This window comes from Mustela putorius, unplaced genomic scaffold (assembly GCF_011764305.1).
Source record: "Mustela putorius furo isolate JIRA1106 unplaced genomic scaffold, ASM1176430v1.1 tig00003867_pilon_pilon_pilon, whole genome shotgun sequence".
Taxonomy (NCBI): Eukaryota; Metazoa; Chordata; class Mammalia; order Carnivora; family Mustelidae; genus Mustela; species Mustela putorius.
The window spans coordinates 4,345,212-4,364,321 of NW_025422019.1; the positions used below are offsets into that span (position 1 = coordinate 4,345,212).

The following is a 19,110-nucleotide window of genomic DNA, read 5'->3' on the forward strand; positions in this document are numbered from 1 at the left end:
CATTTATTTTAGAGAGAGCAAGAATGAGCAAGAGAGAGAGAGAAAGCGCAAGGCAGGGAGGAACAGAGGAAGAAGGAGAGAGAAATTTAACCAGACTCCTCACTCAGGGCAATGCCCTATGCAGGGCCCCATCCCACCACTCTGAGATTAGGGCCCTGAGTTTACAACCTGAGCCAAAACCAAGAGTCGGACACTCAACAGACTGTGCCATCCAGGTGCCCCTGTACAAAACGGTTTAAACGATATTAAATAATCACAGTACAAAACTTTGCAAAAAAATTGTATTTTTATATATTTCCCGAGTATGTAATACTGACTCTGACTCCACATACCTTAAAGAAATATCCTTCTACTCCTATTTAACACATACATAATTTATTTACTTACTTATTTGTTTATTTGAACTGAGAATTGAATGCTGTTTTATCCATTGTTTTTTTCAGAAATCCAAATGAGAATACAGGGTATTTTGTTTAAAGTCCTGGTGGGTTGAATTATATTAACAGATCATAAATTAATAGATTCTCTTTGCTTGAACCACATGTGTGCTCCATTTTCCCTGAAATACATGTGCTCATATTTTAAATAGTAAATGAATTTGAGCTCTAATTTCCTTCTTTTGTCAAGTATTTAGATCAAGTCTAGATTTATCTCTGAGAACAGCTATGGGAGTTTTATCTTTGATTCTATTTAAGGATGGCTTATAAAGCTTGGGGAATACTCAGAAACTTAAACACTAACGAATTTTAGTTCAGAAAAATTTTAAAAATTCTTTCTTTGATAACTTATATAAAATCATCCTTGTTGATCTGTTGCGATATTCAAATATTTTCAACTTGATTCAGTTACATTAAAAAAGATCCTTTTCTGTTTTCTAAATTGTTGCCATAGTTTAGTAAAAACTAAATTGAAAATTTATTTTTACTTATTTTTAATAAATAAAATTTGTTAGAGAGATTTAGGTTCACAGAAAAACTGAGAGGAGGGTACAGATTTTTCCCATACACTCTCTGTCCTCACACATGCATAGTTTCTTTAATAATCAACATCATTCACCAGAATGGTACACCAATTTCAATTGGTGAATGTATACTGACACATTATAATCACCCGAAGTCCATAGTTTACATTACAGTTCACCCTTGGTGTTGTGCATTCTATGGGTTTGGACAAATGTATAATGCCATATATCTACCATTATGATATTATACAGAATAGTTTCACTGCACTAAAAAAAATTCCTCTGAGCTCTGCCAATTCATCCCTCCCCCGTGCCCCTCAACTGTAAGCCCTGGCAACCATTAATCTTTTTCCTGTCTCCATACTTTTTCCCTTTCCAGAACATCATTCTGTTGGAATCATATAGTATGTAGCCTTTCCAGATTGGCCTATTTCACTTAGTAGTAATATGGATTTAAAGTTTTCCCATGCCTTTTCATGGCTTCATGGCTTCATGGCTCATTTCTCTTTAATGCTGAATATATTCCATCTGGATATACCATAGTTCATTCATCCATTCACCTACTAAAGGACAGCACGGTTGCTTCCAAGTTTTGGCAACCATGAATAAAGCTGCTGCAAACATCCCTATGCAGCTTTTGTGAGGACATAAGTTCTTAATCATTTTTATAATTTTAAATATACAATGACACTTTTAAAAATGTTGGCCACCCTCCTCAATTTGTAAAAATATTTTTAATGCTCTACTTGCTTATGACTTAGGAAAATAAGAGTCAACAAAAAAAAAAAAAGAAAGAAAATAAGAGTCACAGGGAAATACTTGAAAAAAGAGAGAAAGACAAAAACTCTTTTAAATAGCAAAAATTAGTGTTTAAAAGATTTGGGGTAGTATTCTTTTTGCCTTTTTTTTTTTTTAGAAGCCAAGTAGTATAGCAAATCCTAGAGAATACTGTCTACTGCAAAATTGTCATTTTCTGTCACACTAAGGACAACAAAAGCTGTTTCTAGCCTGGGTGGGGGACATTTGGAGAAAGTTGGTGGAGACAAGAGTATAATTAGACAGTAGTATAGGCCCTGTTCTTTGATTCTCTGCAAACCTGAAACCTGCTGAGGTTTGGGGGGCATGTTCATATTGATCATAAGACAGATTTTGGAAAATATAGCTATTTCTCCACTCATTCCCCACACAGTGACAGCTATAATTTTTAAGAGATGTCTCAAGTTCAGCAGGGTCCCAGAGCAAAAATTCTCCAGAAGTGAGACAAACTATCAATGTCTGAGGGAAACAATGATACAGAAAGGTCTGAGCGTTCTTCACAATAACCTAGTCACTCTAGTATAGTGGGAGGTAGACTGCGGAGGGTCCCAAGCCTATGAGAGCAGGATGCAGGATATGGATGGACTGAGAATGGTAGCTGGATCTGAAGGTCTTTGAGAATCCAAGTGACCAGACCTCAAAGCATGAGCCCATAGCAAGTAACATGGACAGCAGCCACAGAACACAACACTTTATCCCCAAGTCTCCCCTAGTGCAGGATAATGCACAAGCCCTCCAGCCAATGATCTGCCCAGGAAAAAGGAAAGAAGGGGGAAGAGAAAACATCAGTACAATCCAACATTTACACAGTGTACTAAATTTTAAACAGGCATTAACTAGTTATCCTTCATTATCAAGGTTAGATTTTTCTGCAGTCAGGGGAAGCAGGGCTGATGAGCATATCAAATTCAGCTGGGGAAAAGAAACAAAATTATGTCTCTGCACATTTGAGTGTGACTGTAAATTTTTGATGTATCTTATATTTTCAAATTTTTCAAATTCAATAATCTGAGGTTATAATTATACTCTTGAATTATAGATAGTTTGTTATCAGATAATTTAGAATGAAAAAAATGCTTCGTATATGGATTCCTTTCCTACACATATAGTATCAATTTTTTTCTAAATACTTCATAAACACTGGTATGCTATATTTGTTATATATTTATTAATTTTACATTAATAATTATATTCCTCAAATAATTTGCATTCATATTTTATCTGATTTATCAAAATTGTGAGAATAAAAATTAAAATATTACTCTAAACTATGTTTCTGTCCATCAAGCCATCCATACTAAATTCACTCTTCTGCATGACCTGGGATGGTCAAATTATTTTAGTCATTATTTGCAAAAATTGAATATTGATCATTCTCAAGCTATTCCACTTAGTTCAGCTGGCATCTGATTGACTGTCTCCCAAGTTTGCAACACTAGGTTTTCTCCTTTAATGCTGTCCATTAGTTTATTCAACTAGCAACATAACTGGAAAACCAGTGATCACTTCCTTGAGTTTGGCTCCTGGGTCTCCATATCCTGGAATTGCCACACAGGCAGCTCATGTAAGGGTAGTGTTAACCAACATCTAATTAGTAAGAATGGACAGTTTCGTTTTGTATTTTGGAGTTATTTTTCGTATTTGATCGATTTTTTAAAAAGATTTTATTTATTTATTTGCCAGACAGAGATAATAAGTAGGCAGGGAGGCAGGCAGAGAGAGGGGGGAAAGCAGGTTCCCTGCTGAGCAGTGAGCCCAGTGTAGGGCTCCATCCCAGGACCTTGAGATCATGACCTGAGCCGAAGGCAGAGGCTTAACCCACTGAGCCACCCAGGTGCCCCAAGTATTTGATTGATATTTTACTTGACATATACATCTGCCAAGTATGGATGTTTTTAATTCAAAATCACACCGATTATTATTTTATGGTGACCTTTATCTTCTGATTTTAATTTTTACTTTCAATCATAGAACAAAGAGACTATTTACCACCTGAGGAAACAGGTAATTCTTAAGTTTATTGTGTAATGTTTACTGTGTTTTGATGTTAACTTGGAAGACAGTCACTGAGATTATCTAGCTTCTCAAACTGTGGCTTTGGATTACTTTCTATGAAGCACAGATTGCTGTGTTTTTTTTTCTTTCAACCCCAATTTGTTCTACATCTTGTTTACTTAAACTATTATTATTATTAACAATCAGTATACCCACTTTTTCCACTTCACATTCCTTTTTAAGATATTACATTATGTGCCAGTTTGTTGTGAAATTGCATAAATTTGTAAATCATGTCAGCATTTATCCTCTCCCTTTCCACAGCTAAGTGTTTAAAGGTGATGTTTCAGGAACTTCTCTTATTGGATTCAAACCCAGGTCTGCTTCTGCTTTCTATGGGGACCTGGGAAAAATACCTAACTTCTATGGGATTCATGATCCTCATATTTAAAATGAGGATAGTAATAATACTTATGTCACATAAACAACTGAGCTTGACTGGGTAATGTGAGAATTAAAAACCTTCTCTCACCTGAAGGATGGAGAATGGATCCTAGCATACAGTGTTTGCTGTTAATAAGACTGTTTGCACTGTAGCACCTTCTCAGTTCAGAAGTTCTTCCAAAATTGTATTTTGTGGCATTATATTTATAATTTCTGAATAAAAACATATGGATAGTAATTCTAATATTTTTCAGTCTGAAGGTTGTGATAGTATGTATTGATATTTTATTTAATGGCAGCTCAAGTGAGTGCCTTTTCTTTGTTTGGATTAATAAACAAATCTTCCTCCAAGATTCTACAGAAGCCTCCATCTGGTTTTCAGATTTTAAGAACGCTAGAACTTAATATGCTGAGTGTGCCTTTAAAAAAAAAAAACCCATTGGTTTGTTCTAGCTTCCCGTATATATTGGATGGAAAGAAAAAGAAAGAGAGGCCATGCTAGAACTTCATGGTTACTCTCTATATTCAATTTTATTTTCAAATTTAGAAAGACTAGTAATTTTACAGTTGAGTGTAAAAGTCTGTATTGCTCATTCAGCAGGTAGGGGAGAATACCATCTCAGGTTCATGTTCTGCCTTTTTTTTTTTTTTTTTTTAATCAGTCATTATTCTAAAGAGTGCTAGTTTTGTTTGGTTTGGTTGGTTTATTTCCTTGATTTCCTGAATTTCTATCCTATTTTTTTCAGTTACTTCAGTTGTATGTCTTTGTACAAATTACTTTTTATTGCCTCACATATCATTATTGTGTTTACAATTCCCCAAGTATTTCCTTCAAACTTTAATGAGTGTCGTTGAATTAATCTTTGCTTTCAAGACAAACCTGGCTGAATGCCATGAACCTCTTCATTCACTAATTTTATTGTCTAAGATTCTGATGATATATGATCCTGCCCATTCATTCAGACTCCAGCATATTATACCGTGGTACAGATATTGATGATATTGAACAGAGATTATATTTCAGGGTATATCATCTGCATGATGTTGCCCAAGGGCCTTCAGGATGTGGATCACAGAGCTGTAAACCCAACTTCTGTTAGCTCACGGTCTCATATAACTCTGTACAGTTGTTATAGTGTAAGAGAGCCAAATGCCCTATGCCAGTTCTTTCCAAGTAGTCTTTAGCAATCTCACTTTTTTGTTGTTGTTGTTCAATTGACATCATCTCAATGATGTCTACCCTGATCAACATATCCAAAATTGCAATCTGTTTCCCCTCATCTTTTTTTTTTTAAATGTATTTATTTATTGCATGTTTAAGCTTTCTTTTTTTTTATATAATTTTTTATTTTTTATAAACATATATTTTTATCCCCAGGGGTACAGGTCTGTGAATCACCAGGTTTACACACTTCACAGCACTCATCTTTTTTTTTAATGATTTTATTTTGTTTTATTTATTTATTATTATTATTTTTTTTTTTTTTTTACTTATTTTTATAGAGAGCACATGCACATGCCAGGGGTTTGGGGCACAGAGGAAATGGGAGAGATAGAACCTCAAGTAAGCTCCATGCTCAGTATGGAGCCCAATGCAGGGCTCAATCTCATAATCCCACGATCATGACCCGAGCCCAAATAAAATGTCAGATACTTAACCAACTGAGCCACCCAGCTGCCCCTCCCTTCATCTTTGAACTTCCAATCCATAACCTAGATGTATGTTTATTCTTCTTTCCATTACATGTGTAATTTATTTACTTGTTATGTTTACTGCTTATGGTTTGTCTCCTCTACGAAAATGTAAGCATCACGAGGGTAGGCATCTTTGTTCTTTGACATATTTGAATTTCCCAACTGCTTAAAATGATGATGATATATAATAGATTCTGAATAAATATTTGTTGAATGTTTTTAAATATCTCTCTAAAAATATTTCTCAAGGACACAGATAATATCTTATTCACTTTTTAATATTTAATGCAAGATGTATGATTCAAACATAATAAATCCAACAAATATTTGTTGAACTGCTTTAAAAAAGAACACTAGCAATTTACTTCTAAATTTGCTTTTGCCTTATTGCCCTTTTGTTTTGGTCAGTTTAGCTGCTTTCTTTGCTTACTTTTCTTGTTTGTTTGGTTATGGCAAATTGCATAGTGTATCTTTCATTAATCTTAGTAGTCAACAAAACCAGGTGTTAGATTGTGAAGTTTCACTCACAGTTTCAGTGTCTTAAGCAACAGAGTCCATCTGGTAATCTGATGGGTCTTCTGGTGTCACAGGTGGGCTCCAACTAGATGACTCCCAGAAGAAAGCCTGCTTTGATGTTAAATGTATGAGGTCCCAGAATCTGCCACTCTCTCTTCCTTTGATCTCATTCCTCTTCTTTGTCTGGAATTTGCTTCTATCTTTTTCAATCTTTGATGTTACTTCCATGGCAATGAGTTCATTCCTCCTTACTGGCTATTCCTCTGGCCCTGTTTAAATTTTGGAGTCTTCCTGTTTAGAAAATTCCTTTTTCTGTAGGACTTGGATTTCTGATATTTTTGAAGTTTCTCATGTGTGAATATTTGTCTCACTTAACCTTTGATAGTCCACTTTGTAATGAAAGGTGTATGAAAATAGATTCAAACAGCTGTCTTTTTTTTTTCGTTCTTTAAAACTTATACTGGCTTTGTGTTTGTTGAGCCATATACAGAGTCCATGGCCTTTATGGAAGAAGAGCTCATCACTGACCTTGGGAATGTTCTCAAAGGTCAATGAGTTTCTGCCATTTCAAATGAAACCAGAAATCCCAATTTTCCTGTGAAATCTCTTGATTTTTAAATATTAGCCCAAATTCAAATAGTTAAAAATGAAAAATATGAAATAGGCCAAGTGAGATAATAGCAGTCCTAACATTCTCCAGGGTCACAATTTTATGGCTTCTGCTCTACTATTTGACTTGATCAATGACTCAGTTTGAAACTTCTTTGGAATGTCTGATCTCTTTAACTTTAAAAAAGCATATTGTGGGGGCGCCTGGGTGGCTCAGTGGGTTAGGCCGCTGCCTTCGGCTCAGGTCATGATCTTGGGGTCCTGGGATCGAGTCCGGCATTGGGCTCTCTGCTCGGCGGGGAGCCTGCTTCCCTCGCTCTCTCTCTGCCTGCCTCTCCATCTACTTGTGATTTCTCTCTGTCAAATGAATAAATAAAATCTTTAAAAAAATAAAGCGTATTGTGCATATGATGTCTTATTTTTTGTCTGTACTTTGGGGTCACATACTGAGAGATGGTAATTGGTTACATGTTAACCAAAAGTTACCTCTTCTTCATTGCTTCTATAACCTATTCTTTCACAAATTCCCAGCATCCCCTTATTTCTGGATAAGAAATGTCCTATGTCTCTTTTACAGTGGACAGAAGGTGAGCAATATTTGACCCAGACACAGCCCTGCATTGAAAATGAGGGAACATTAAATGGCATTTCTAAAGGCTTATTCATGTATTATTTTAGAGAGAGTGCAGGAGGAGAGGTAGAGGGAGAGGAAGGAAGAGAACCTCAAGCAGACTCCTCACTGAGTATGGAACCCAGCATGGGGCTTGGTTTCATGCCCTTGAGATCATGACATGAGCAGAAACCAAGAGTTAGAAGTTTAACCAACTGAGCCACTCAGGCACCCATAAATGGGTATCTTTTTACACACTCAAAAACATCAGGAGCTAACACAGCCCAGTTGGTTCAACATGTATTTATAATTTGTTCTGAGTGAGCTTACAATAGTTTTACCTTGGGTTTTTATACAATGGGTTAAATTTTGTCTGTTTTAGTGCTCAAATAGGGAGCTCATTGGAAATCCTATCTTCAGTATCCCTCATATACCAGGCACCCAGGCGCCCACCTTTGACCACCACTTTGACCACCTTCCAGTTCCATTCTTCCTCATGGTGCAGTCAAGGAGAAACAGCTATAATAACCTGCTACCACCCTTATAAACCATGATCTTCCTACACAGCGCCCCAGAAACTCTTGCCTAAACCGTTCTGAAAGTGTTTTGAGGCCCTGAATGGCTCTCTCCCTATCTGCCCTCCTCAGGATGGACCACAGAATGACAGGTCTGAGCTGTGGCCAGGTGGCAGCTGTTTACACCATGGACAGGGCTTGACCATCTGGGATGTCACTGGGAAGGTACATTCGTCAAAGCAGGAGAATAGAAGATATTTTATTCAACAGTTTGTCAGCTTATTTGTAACCCTTTAAATATTTAAACTTATGGTATGTGGACCTCAATTTGTACTCTTGCCTCAGGCTCTACACATATTCAACTGTGGCCTGGCTAATTCTATAATACTTTATTGACGTTATAATAATTCAGCCCAAATTCAGCCAGACTCAAGATATCTTATTAGATGATTAAAACCTGCTACCACCTCCACCAATAGCAGCTGAAATAAAATAAGGAGCTTTTTCATTTGTTCTTTTAGTTCATGCTAATAAAAACAAAGATTTTTTTTCCACTTTGTGATATAATGGTAATACTGAAATACTCCCTTCATCATGTTTTTATTCCAGTTTGCCGTTATAAAACTTGGGGAAACACAGAAAAATCCACAAATCACAACAATCTTAAATTTAAAAAACAGAAAGAAGAATGGCAGGGATTAATGTGGTTTCAAGTCTTGAATACATGCAGAGGCCAGAATTAGGGCCAGAAACAGTGCTTGTATCTTGACAGAGTATCTCTTTCTCAGAGGAATGTCTAGTCACCAGAGGGATCTCCAGTTGAGCCACTGCACAGATCTGAGCTCAAATCTTGTTTCTGTTCCATAATAGCTACTGGGGTATGGGGATGGGGAGCCGCCAACAGTCTCTCTTGCCTTGGTTTTTTTGTAATGTAAGACAATGATTTCCCTCAAAAGGTAGCTTTAGAGGTAAAACAAAATCACAAAATATCAACAAAATAGTATTTCATGTTTTCTCCCTTCCCGTTTCTTCCTCTTTATTTCCACTTTGCACCTACTTATTTTCTTTTTCCTTATTTTATTTTCTTTCATTTATTTTCCTCTACATAGGCCTCCTACTTTAGTCCTCAGCTGAGTTTCCAAAGGAAACAGGATCAATAACAATTACACTGCCACATGATCTGGAAAACTGTTTCCTTAGTGATCTGTGGTTATTTTGATCACTAAATAAGTAGTTGTATTATGTCTGGCCAGTCCTTTAATCATGTCTGAGTTCTAAGAGAAGTGTCCTTTAGGCCATGTCAAGTAAGGGTGGTGGCAAGAAGTGGCCTTTAAGCATGGCAGACCTATAAAGAACTTCTTATAGAAACCAAAGTTGGTCATCAATTGTTATGTTTTATAATTACAGAAAGAAGCTTCTTTCATTTACTTAACATATATTCATGAACTCCACATTTTGTACCAGACACATTTCTATGAAAATAAAAAAGAAAATGTTAACCCTTATGATGAGCTTGAATGTTATGACTGGGGTGGGGATGAAGAGATAGACAATTAAAAATAAGTAAATTAAATAAAATTCTAAAGTGATAAGTGTTTTTGAAAAAAAAACTATGAATAAATACAAATCATAGGTTGTAATTTTAGCAGAAAATATAAGAAATATCTTTAAAGTCACATATTCTTTCTATTGCCTCAGTTTCTCCTTAAAATACTTCTATATGTGGTACAAAATTCAAAATGTTTTTAAAAAGTGGTTACTGTGGGGCACCTGGGTGCCTCAGTTGTTAAGCATCTGCCTTCAGCTCAGGTCATGATCCCAGGGTCCTGGAATCAAACCCCTCATCGGGCCCCCTGCATGGCTGGAAGCCTGATCCTCCCTCTCCTACTCTCCCTGCTTGTGTTACCTCTCACTGTGTCACTTTCTGTCAAATAAATAAGTAAAATCTTTAAAAAAGTAGTTAGTGAAAATTAAGGGTTCCCTCTTCATTGAACTCATTCTCTTATGATCTGCCTTATCTGTCCTTGTAGTCACTTCTGGAGATTTCTGTCTACATGCTGTCTTCTGTCAAGTCCATGCTTTCTTTCTAATCTTAAACACAGACATTCTTATAATGCAGGGCATATTGTTTTTCTTTTCCTTTAGCAATTTATATTAGAAATAGTTCCACATCAGGGTATATAGGGCTGCCTCATTCTTTCTAATGGCTGCATAATACCTCTGTATAGTTTTGTCAAGCACACACACCAAACAAGGTGAGCCCAAAGCCAAGACATGACCGACCCACCTGTAAAGGTAAAGAAGCCACTTTTAGATTCAGATGGACTGTGACTTACAGAGTCAACAAAGGCAATAGTAGCTAAATACTGCTGCCCACCTGTCCCACGAACTGAAAAAAATTATGCTTAAAAAAAAAAAGAAAAGAAAAAAAAAAGGAGAGGTCGGATGACCACAATATAAGCTGGGGGGTTTCCTTGTTGCTATAGCTCCTACTCTAGTTATTTCAGTCACTAAATAAGCAGTTGTATTATGTCTGTCCTTTAATCATGTATGAGTTCTAAGAGAAGTGTCCTTCAGCTAAGCAATTCTTGATGACACAGCTCTATTCTGAAAGTACAGGGCAAAAGTGCTTCATGCCTTATCAGAACCTAGGAGGCAACAAGAAACTGTGTCATGACATCCTCCCAAGGGACAGGTGTGGTGAATGGGAAACAGCCTTGAAGCTTCTAATTGCAGGCCTCCAACTTCTGTTGTTTCAGAAAGATCATAAAGCATGCTGTCAAGACTCAGATCAGCTACTGTGCAAAGCTATGGCTGTGTGGCCCATGTAGATAGTGGGAGGTCATCAGGGCACCATGGCAGAGCTGTTCCTTTAAAGAGCTTAGCATAATTATATTTTTTTGTTCGTTTGTTTTAAAATATTTAATTATTTATGTGACACAGAGAGAGAGATCACAAGCAGGAAGAGAGGCAGGCGCGGGTGGGGGAAAGCAGGCTCCCTGCTGAGCAGAGAGCCTAATGCAGGGCTCAATCCCAGGACCCTGAGATCATGACCAGAGCCAAAGGCAGACGCTTAACTGACTGAGTCACCCAGGTGCCCCTAGCATAATTCTTAATTAACCCCCTTGTGAAGGACTTTTGGGGAATTTCCACTATTTTATTATTCCTACCATATATCCTATTACACATATTTCCTATGACCATAAGATAAACTGCTAGAAACAGAACAGTTGGGTTGAAGACCACATGTTTACAATTTTGAAGACATTGTTCTTTTGCTAATGTAATGTTAATTATCATCCCACTAATAATGGATGAAATAGCTCTGGTTTCTCCATACCCATGCCAACATTGTAACGTTTTTAGTTTTTGCAATCTAAGTGAATAATATCATTGTAGCATGAATTTTCATTATTTTTCTTTTTGAGTTCAGTTGAGTACCTTTTCATATATTTGAGAGCAATTTGTATTTCTTACATCCATTTTCTTTATTTCTCCTTTAAGTTATCCATTAAGAATTATTTGTAGGAGATTTTTACTTATTAATTGAATTTTGAAATAATTTTCTAAGTTACTGGGGTAGTGATATCACTATATATGTATTCTTATGGAAGATTATGTGGAAGTTTTAAAAAAAATTATATGGGTATTTTTCATATGTTTTATTTCCAGGCTTCTGAAATTCATGTCAGACTTAGAAGAACCTCCCATTATCCTTGATTAAAAAGTACTATCTCAGGGTAGCTGGGTGGCTCAGTGAGTTAAAGCCTCTGCCCTTGGCTTAGGTTATGATCTCAGGGTCCTGGGATTGAGCCCCGCATCAGGCTCTCTGCCCTGTGGGGACCCTGCTTCCCACTCTCACTCTCTCCCTGCCTTTCTGCCTTTTGGTGATCTCCGTTTGTCAAATAAATAAGTAAAATCTTTTTAAAAAAGTACTATCTCATATTTTCCTTAAAATTTTGATAGAACCTACATTTGAAGATATATGTATACATATGCATTTTTAAATGTTTATAGGGTTTAATCTAACCTAGCTTTTTAAACTAAGTATTATTATAATATATATATATATATTTTTTATTTTGTAAAATGCCTTTTCAATATATATGATGTGGTAATATGCAAAATCATGTATTTAAAAAAATTTTAATAGTTCTGGTGCCTGTAAAATGGCTATATAAACAGGATCACTGAGCACTTTTGATAGGAAAAGAATTAATGGATTATATGAATCTCAGAGAAATGGGCCCTTATTAAGATCCTAAAAATATCTCTTTTCTAAAATCCATCTGCTCCAGACCAGAAGTGAAGCAAATTTCTATAGTCTTTCTCACATGCATTTGGAGAAAATCATATAGGCTGAGTGATGTGAACTAAGATGACATTTCAATGAGAAGCAAAGGATCTACATTCTTTCTGCTTCTTTTGATTGATTGATTGATTGATTTTTGACAGAAGATTCCCAGCCCTAGGTGGGAAGAGAAGCAAGCAACTTAATATATCTTAATGTAACAAAAGCCTTCTCCTTTCTTTTTTCCCACAGACAGGCATGATGTCATTCATTGATATCCATAGATAGTCTAAGATGGAGAGATGAAAGTTACCATATTTTCTTGAAATTATTAGCTCATAATGTTAACATTTTAAGAGGAATTTTGATTTTCATAATATAATGAACCTTGGTATAAGACTTGAAAGGCATAACTTTAGAACATCGCTGTTCTAAAGGATCATAGGAACCCAACGGCCTGATTTTAGTTTTCCTCCTAGCTGGTGGTATCCAGGGTGCATATGGGCACATACGGTCCCATGACAGAAATCAAATCAATGACCTAGATTCTTATTAATAGACATTGTTACAAAATAATCTCTAGATTTAAATATTTATTTATCTTTATTCCTGCCAATAGGGTGCTATTATTGCTTCTGGGTAACTGAAATTAAGAGTTTTCATTTCCTGGATTTATACAACTAGTTAGTGGTAAAGTGGCAATTAGAACTCAAGACCCCCATTCTACTGCTCTTTCCTTTACACATAATCTTTAAGGTGAACTTGCAAAGACTGGAGAACTCCAGTTGTTCCAGAAACTGGAACACATAATTCTCATGTTCTAGTACAGTCAATTTCTAATGTCACCATTAGAGTCAATCCGTCTTCTTATATGGTCACTGGGGCAAGCTGGCTGGGCACTCTGGAGGGGCTTGAATTCTCTGAAACAGAGTTTACTTCCAAGGAATTCACCAAGACATTTCTTTCCTAGGAGACACTTTTTATAAGGCAAAGTGAAATCCAGGCATTTCCTGAAGAAACCTGTTCCAGTTTCATAAATTGAGTGACATCACTGGATTTCATTTCCCTCAAATGTTGACATTCATTTTAATGCCACTCAGCTGTGATCCCATAAACATTCTCTACACAGGAGAGATAGGTAGACATAGGCTTAAAAATAAAGGTTAAATCAGGCAACTGGGAGAATTTTAGAACCATCTCCTAGGCAGGTAGAGTTACAGATGATTTTGTTTTCTATTGTCCTCAAGTTCATGAAAGATATCTCTTTAAATATTATGTGTATTCTTTATGTTTTTTCTTTTTTCAATCACTTTCAACCACTTTAAATCACTTAAACCTGACAAAGAGAGATGATTGATATTCATAGATTTCCAGTTATCAGCAAATAAAAAAAAAATCTACCTGGTGTGTTTGAGTCAGAATGGCAAATTCTTTTTTGAAGCTAATGAATAGCATAATTTATCAATAGTATGCTAAGCTAAAGGTAGGATCAAAAGAGGAAATCTTTCTTATAGCTCATGATGGTGATTGATAAAAAGTAAGTCAGACACTAATTTTTCAATTATCTATCTCCACCCCTGCTGTTCTAGAATGTACCCCACTGGTGAGTGGAATTGTCAACGAACAGATTTTCCCACCATCTGTCCAGCAATCTCCTCCCTCCACCTGCCCACAAGTCTAAGCTACAGAGTAACTGTTCTAAAATAGTACTTTTCAAATGGTAGGGTGTCACCTGGAGGATTTCTAAAACAAATTTTTGAGCTCTTCTCCCAGAGTTTCACATTCAGCAGGTGAGGGGGGGGTGCTGACTATTTTCATCTATAATAAATCCCCCAAGGGATGTTAATTGGGCTGACTCCTAAAACAGACATTCAGAATTGCCATGCCACCATCCTGCAAAAAGTCCTATAAATTCTCCAACACAGGAACTCTGTCTCAGCCAACTGTGTATATTTATTGCCTAGAAAAAAAAGTCTGATACAGAGCAGGGGCATGTTTGTAGAACTGAAGAACTACTTGCAAAGATGGATAACTTTTGTCTGCCAGTTTACCGAACTTTGTGTCATCTTCTTTGTGTTGTAGTCTCGGTGCATTTCTTGCAGTCATGCAAGAAAGCAAGAAAGAAATGACTCTTCGTGTATGCTATCAAAAGTCTGCATAGAAATGAAGGTTAACTACAAGTGCTATAGTGTGCGTTTTAGATTCCTTTGAGTTTTATTTATCTCCCCTTTTTCTTCAGGAATATGTGACATATAATATTATATTAGTCTAATTGCTGTATTTTTCCAGCTAATTGAAATTGATTTTGGAAAAAAAAAAAAAAGAACAACTGAATATAATGATAAGATTATGCAGTGATACAGGAAGGTGATACAGGAAGGCTACAAGCAGGAAAAAAAAAAATTAAGTGAAAAAGAGATTTCCTGATTTTAAAATATACACAATTTGCTGAGGTCCCCTTGTTGCCAAGACACTTTTCCCCCACAAACATTGCTCAGATTGCCTTCTTGGACTCTTCCACTGAAGGCTGTCTGGGCTTAGACAGAGAAGTTGAGCCCAGGGTAAGACTTGCCATGGCCCCCCATCTTCTCTCAATTGGTCATTTGTTTGCTGATTTTTTTTTTCTTTTTTTGACTGATGCTGAGTAAGGCACCTGGGGACCTGCAGGGAGAGTCTACTCACCTCATAGTCGATGTCTAAGGCATCTGCCTCGCCCTTGGTGCGGAAGTGCTGTGTGTGTCTGTCCACAGAGAAGTTCACCTGCTTGCCAACCCGCTCAATGAGGACGGAGTGCCAGTGCTGATCATCCAGCAGACTTCCCAGGGTGGCTGAAGGTGGGCTGCTGCTGAGCCGAGGTTTGCTGTCATCTGTGAAGGGGAAAGGAAGACTGGATGGCATTCGTGCCCAAGGGCACGTGCATGCTAGAATATTCCGCAAGCAACGCCAACTCTCTTTATCCTAAAGGTAGAGAATGACTCTCTCTCTCTCTCCAGAGCCAGAACCCTATTGGGTTTGTAAAGGAATAACATATTCTGTCCACAGATTTAAGAAACAAATTCTAGGTCAGCTGATATATACATCCCCTTCTGGATATGAAAGGATATGCTTTCAGAGCATGAACAGTTAAGTAATAAAATGCACCATATCCTAATGTCCATCAGTAATATTGAAAACAGAGAATATCACACTTAGAAATAATACATATTCTTGGTGTTTGAATGGTTCTTGAATGGAGAAAATGAATCTTGACTTATGCTTTGGAGGAAAAGTAAATTCTGGGTAAGTAAAGGGAAGGCAGTGGGCACCGAGTTAGGCAAGTCTGAAGGCAAAGGCAAAGGTGAGGAAAGAATCATTTTAGCTGCAATTTTCAAGTGCCTACTATATGAACAGCACTTAAGTTAGAAGCTTATACCCACCATCTTTAATCCCCCAGGGGAAAATTATTATCTGAACTTCGTGAATAAAGAACGTCCAGATCAGTGAGGTTAAGCGCCCATGGCCCAGGGGTGCAGCAAGCATTCAAATCCAGGTCCTCTGACCAGCCTTGTCACTCTGCCTGTGGCATGGGCCATATGCATAGATTCTGTCTAGACTGAAGATGCCCTAAACTTGGCGTGAGAGATTAACCCTAAACTTAGGCTGTGAGAGATTCAGGTGGAGAGGCACATTTTTCTATCAGGCCAGGCTAGTTCTCCCTCCCCTCGGCCCCTCCTCCAATTTTATGGAAGTTCCTGCCAGTACCATTTTGTCAAAAAGATTACAGCATTTTCCCCCCTTCAGAATAGCTCAGATTTAGCCAAATGAAAAGTTAAATGCAATTAATTAAGACTTACGTGTAAACTTTCAAGTTTGTGAATGTTTTATTGTTTGGTCCCCTTAGAAACTGAAAGCTAAATGTCTCCCACTTCTCTCCTAAGATGCGTTTTACCAGAACAGCTCCAACAGTCTGCTCAACAGTGTGGCATTAAGGAGGCAGGAGCTGCCATTTTCCCTGTAGGCTGCTCACTCCCACCTCCATTATGGCCCGATGGCACTGCTTCCTGCACTGAACAGCACTTGGTTGATTCCGACGGGGGTGGTGGAGGGCATCAAACTTATTGTAGATGAAAAATGATAGATGGTGCATTCATTGCTGACTTTTTTCATTATTTATTGAAAAACTTTTAAGTTCTTGCAATTAGTCAAATTATGCTAATGATTAAAAGTTATTTCTTCTTTTTCTTTCTCCTTCCTCCCTTCCCTCTCTCCCCTTCCTTTTTTCTCTCCCTGCTTCCTTCTTTCTTCCTTCTTTCCTTGCATAAAACGGGTACTGTGATATATAAAGGGGATAAAGGAGTTCAAAGGTACATTCCCCTCCCCCAAAGTCTTTTTTTTTTTTTAAGATTTTATTTCTTTATTCGACAGACAAAGATCACGAGTAGGCAGAGAGGCAGGCAGAGGGAGAAGCAGGCTCCCTGCTGAGCAGAGAGCCCAATGCGGGGCTCAATCCCAGGACCCTGAGATCATGACCTGAGCCAAAAGCAGAGGCTTTAACCCACTGAGCCACCCAGGCGCCCCCCCACCCCAAAAGTCTTAATGCAGTCTCTCAATAAGTAAATTGATAAAGTGTGCTGGTGGCATATAGTGTTTACTGTTAGGAGCTAAACAAATGCAGGGTAGGGAGTTGTGAGGCTCCCATAGAGCAGTGACAGGTCTGAGATTTGGCAGGAAGAAGGAGCAATAGCACACGGCCAGGAGAAGCCTGTGCCAAGACTCAGAGGTGCAAAGAATCATGGTGGGGGAGTCCATGTAGTGGTTCTGTGACCATGCCAGCCTGGCTGGTATCATCCGGGACTAGGGCACTAGTATGTGTGAGGTAACTGCATATTTTATTTACCTTTAAGGAAAGGACATCTGATGAATTAGTAAATCAGAAGTCACTAACTCAAATCAGTGAGGATGAGAAGAGAGAGTCTTTAATTTTTTCTGTTGTTTCCTTCCTCTTATATAAAAAAAGATCATTATGGCAACTGCACGAGAATTTGATTAGAAGGCAAGTAAGACTGACAGTAATCTAGATGGGAGACCAAAGAGAGGGCAGGAAGGATGGATAATAAGGTGGTGGCCTCTTTTGGATATTGTCACTTGGATATTGAAAGGGAGGTGATAAAGGGAGACTCCCCTAAAGGTAACCTCTAGGGTTTTTTTGTTTTTTGTTTTTTTTACCCCCTTGAGCAGATGGGTGGAAAGTGGTATCAGTCATGAGACACGTACAAGACAGAAAGAAAGAACACCCTCTCTTTTTCTTCACACAATGTACACACACACACACACACACACCACCCTTTATTTATAAAATAAAATTTGTCCAGGGGTTAATGAACTATTGAAGGAAACTTAGTGTGCCTTATAAACAGTAGGTTTCGATGTTTAAAGCAGCAATATCCACAATAGCCAAACTATGTAAAGAGCTTAGATATCCATCCATCAACAGATGAATGGCTAAAGAAGATGTTATATATATATATATAGATATAGGTATAGATATAGATATAGATAACACACACACAATGGAATACTATGTAGCCATCAAAACATGAAATCTTGCTATTTGCAACTATGTGGATGGAACTAGATGGTATTATCCTAAGCCAAATAAGTCAGTCAGATAAAGACAATTATCATATGATCCCCCTTATATGTTGAATTTGAGAAACAAGACAGAGAGAGGATCATAGGGGAAGGGAGGGAAAAATGAAAGAAAAAACCAGAGAAGGACACAAACCATAAGAGACTCTGAATCTCAGGAAACAAACTGAGGGTTGCTGGAGGGGAGTGGGTGGCTGGGTGATGGACATTGGGGAGGGTATGTGCTATGGGGAATGCTATGAACTGTGTAAGACTAATGATTCACAGACCTGTACCCCTGAACCAATAATACATTATATGTTAATTAAAAAAAAAAAAAAAGAACTCAGGGTAGGGGAGGCACTTCAAAAACGTGATAATGTTAATATTTTTAATAATAGTGGTACTTGATGTTACTGAACCAAGTTTGGCAGAGTAGTTGCTCAGGAGACAATGAAAAAGAATCAAATCACAATTCTTTGCAAAGGAGAAAAAAACCAAAAAACAAAAAACAGTCGGTTCAGGTAATAAGCCAAGTGAAATTAATATTAGAGGTTTCACTTTGATGTGTGCCTCAATTTTCATCTTAAAAGGAAAAAGATATTTAATAATTATTTCTTAACAATAAGTCAGAAACATTAAACATTTGAAAATGTAACTCCACTGTAAGTCACAGAATGAAGGAAAAAAGGAAAAGGAATCACATCCTTTCTCTCTACTCATTTATTCTATGTGTTGCTTTTGGTGGATTTTAGTGGATATACTGAGTACTTTCAGAGAGCCAATGATAATGATTAAAACCACATATCTAAATATTTTTTCTATACTATTATTCCAGCTTCAAATGATGAATTTAATTATAAATGTGTCAAAATGACTATATATTTTTTTTAAAGATTTTATTTATTTATTTGACAGACAGAGATCACGAGTAGGCAGAGAGGCAGGCAGAGAGAGAGAGGAGGAAGCAGGCTCCCTGCTGAGCAGAGAGCCCGATGCGGGACTCGATCCCAGGACCCTGAGATCATGACCTGAGCCAAAGGCAGTGGCT

General features: G+C 37.3%; 1 protein-coding gene across 1 annotated transcript in view; it reads right to left on the reverse strand.

Moving 5' to 3' along the window:
• The window catches only part of CNTNAP5 (contactin associated protein family member 5), an 828,648-nt gene that overhangs the window by 431,289 nt on the left and 378,249 nt on the right, over window positions 1-19,110 (reverse strand). Inside the window, exon 6 of the mRNA XM_045066473.1 lies at window positions 15,135-15,319. Coding sequence (XP_044922408.1) covers window positions 15,135-15,319 — 185 coding nt within the window. The remainder of the gene's footprint in view (window positions 1-15,134; window positions 15,320-19,110) is intronic.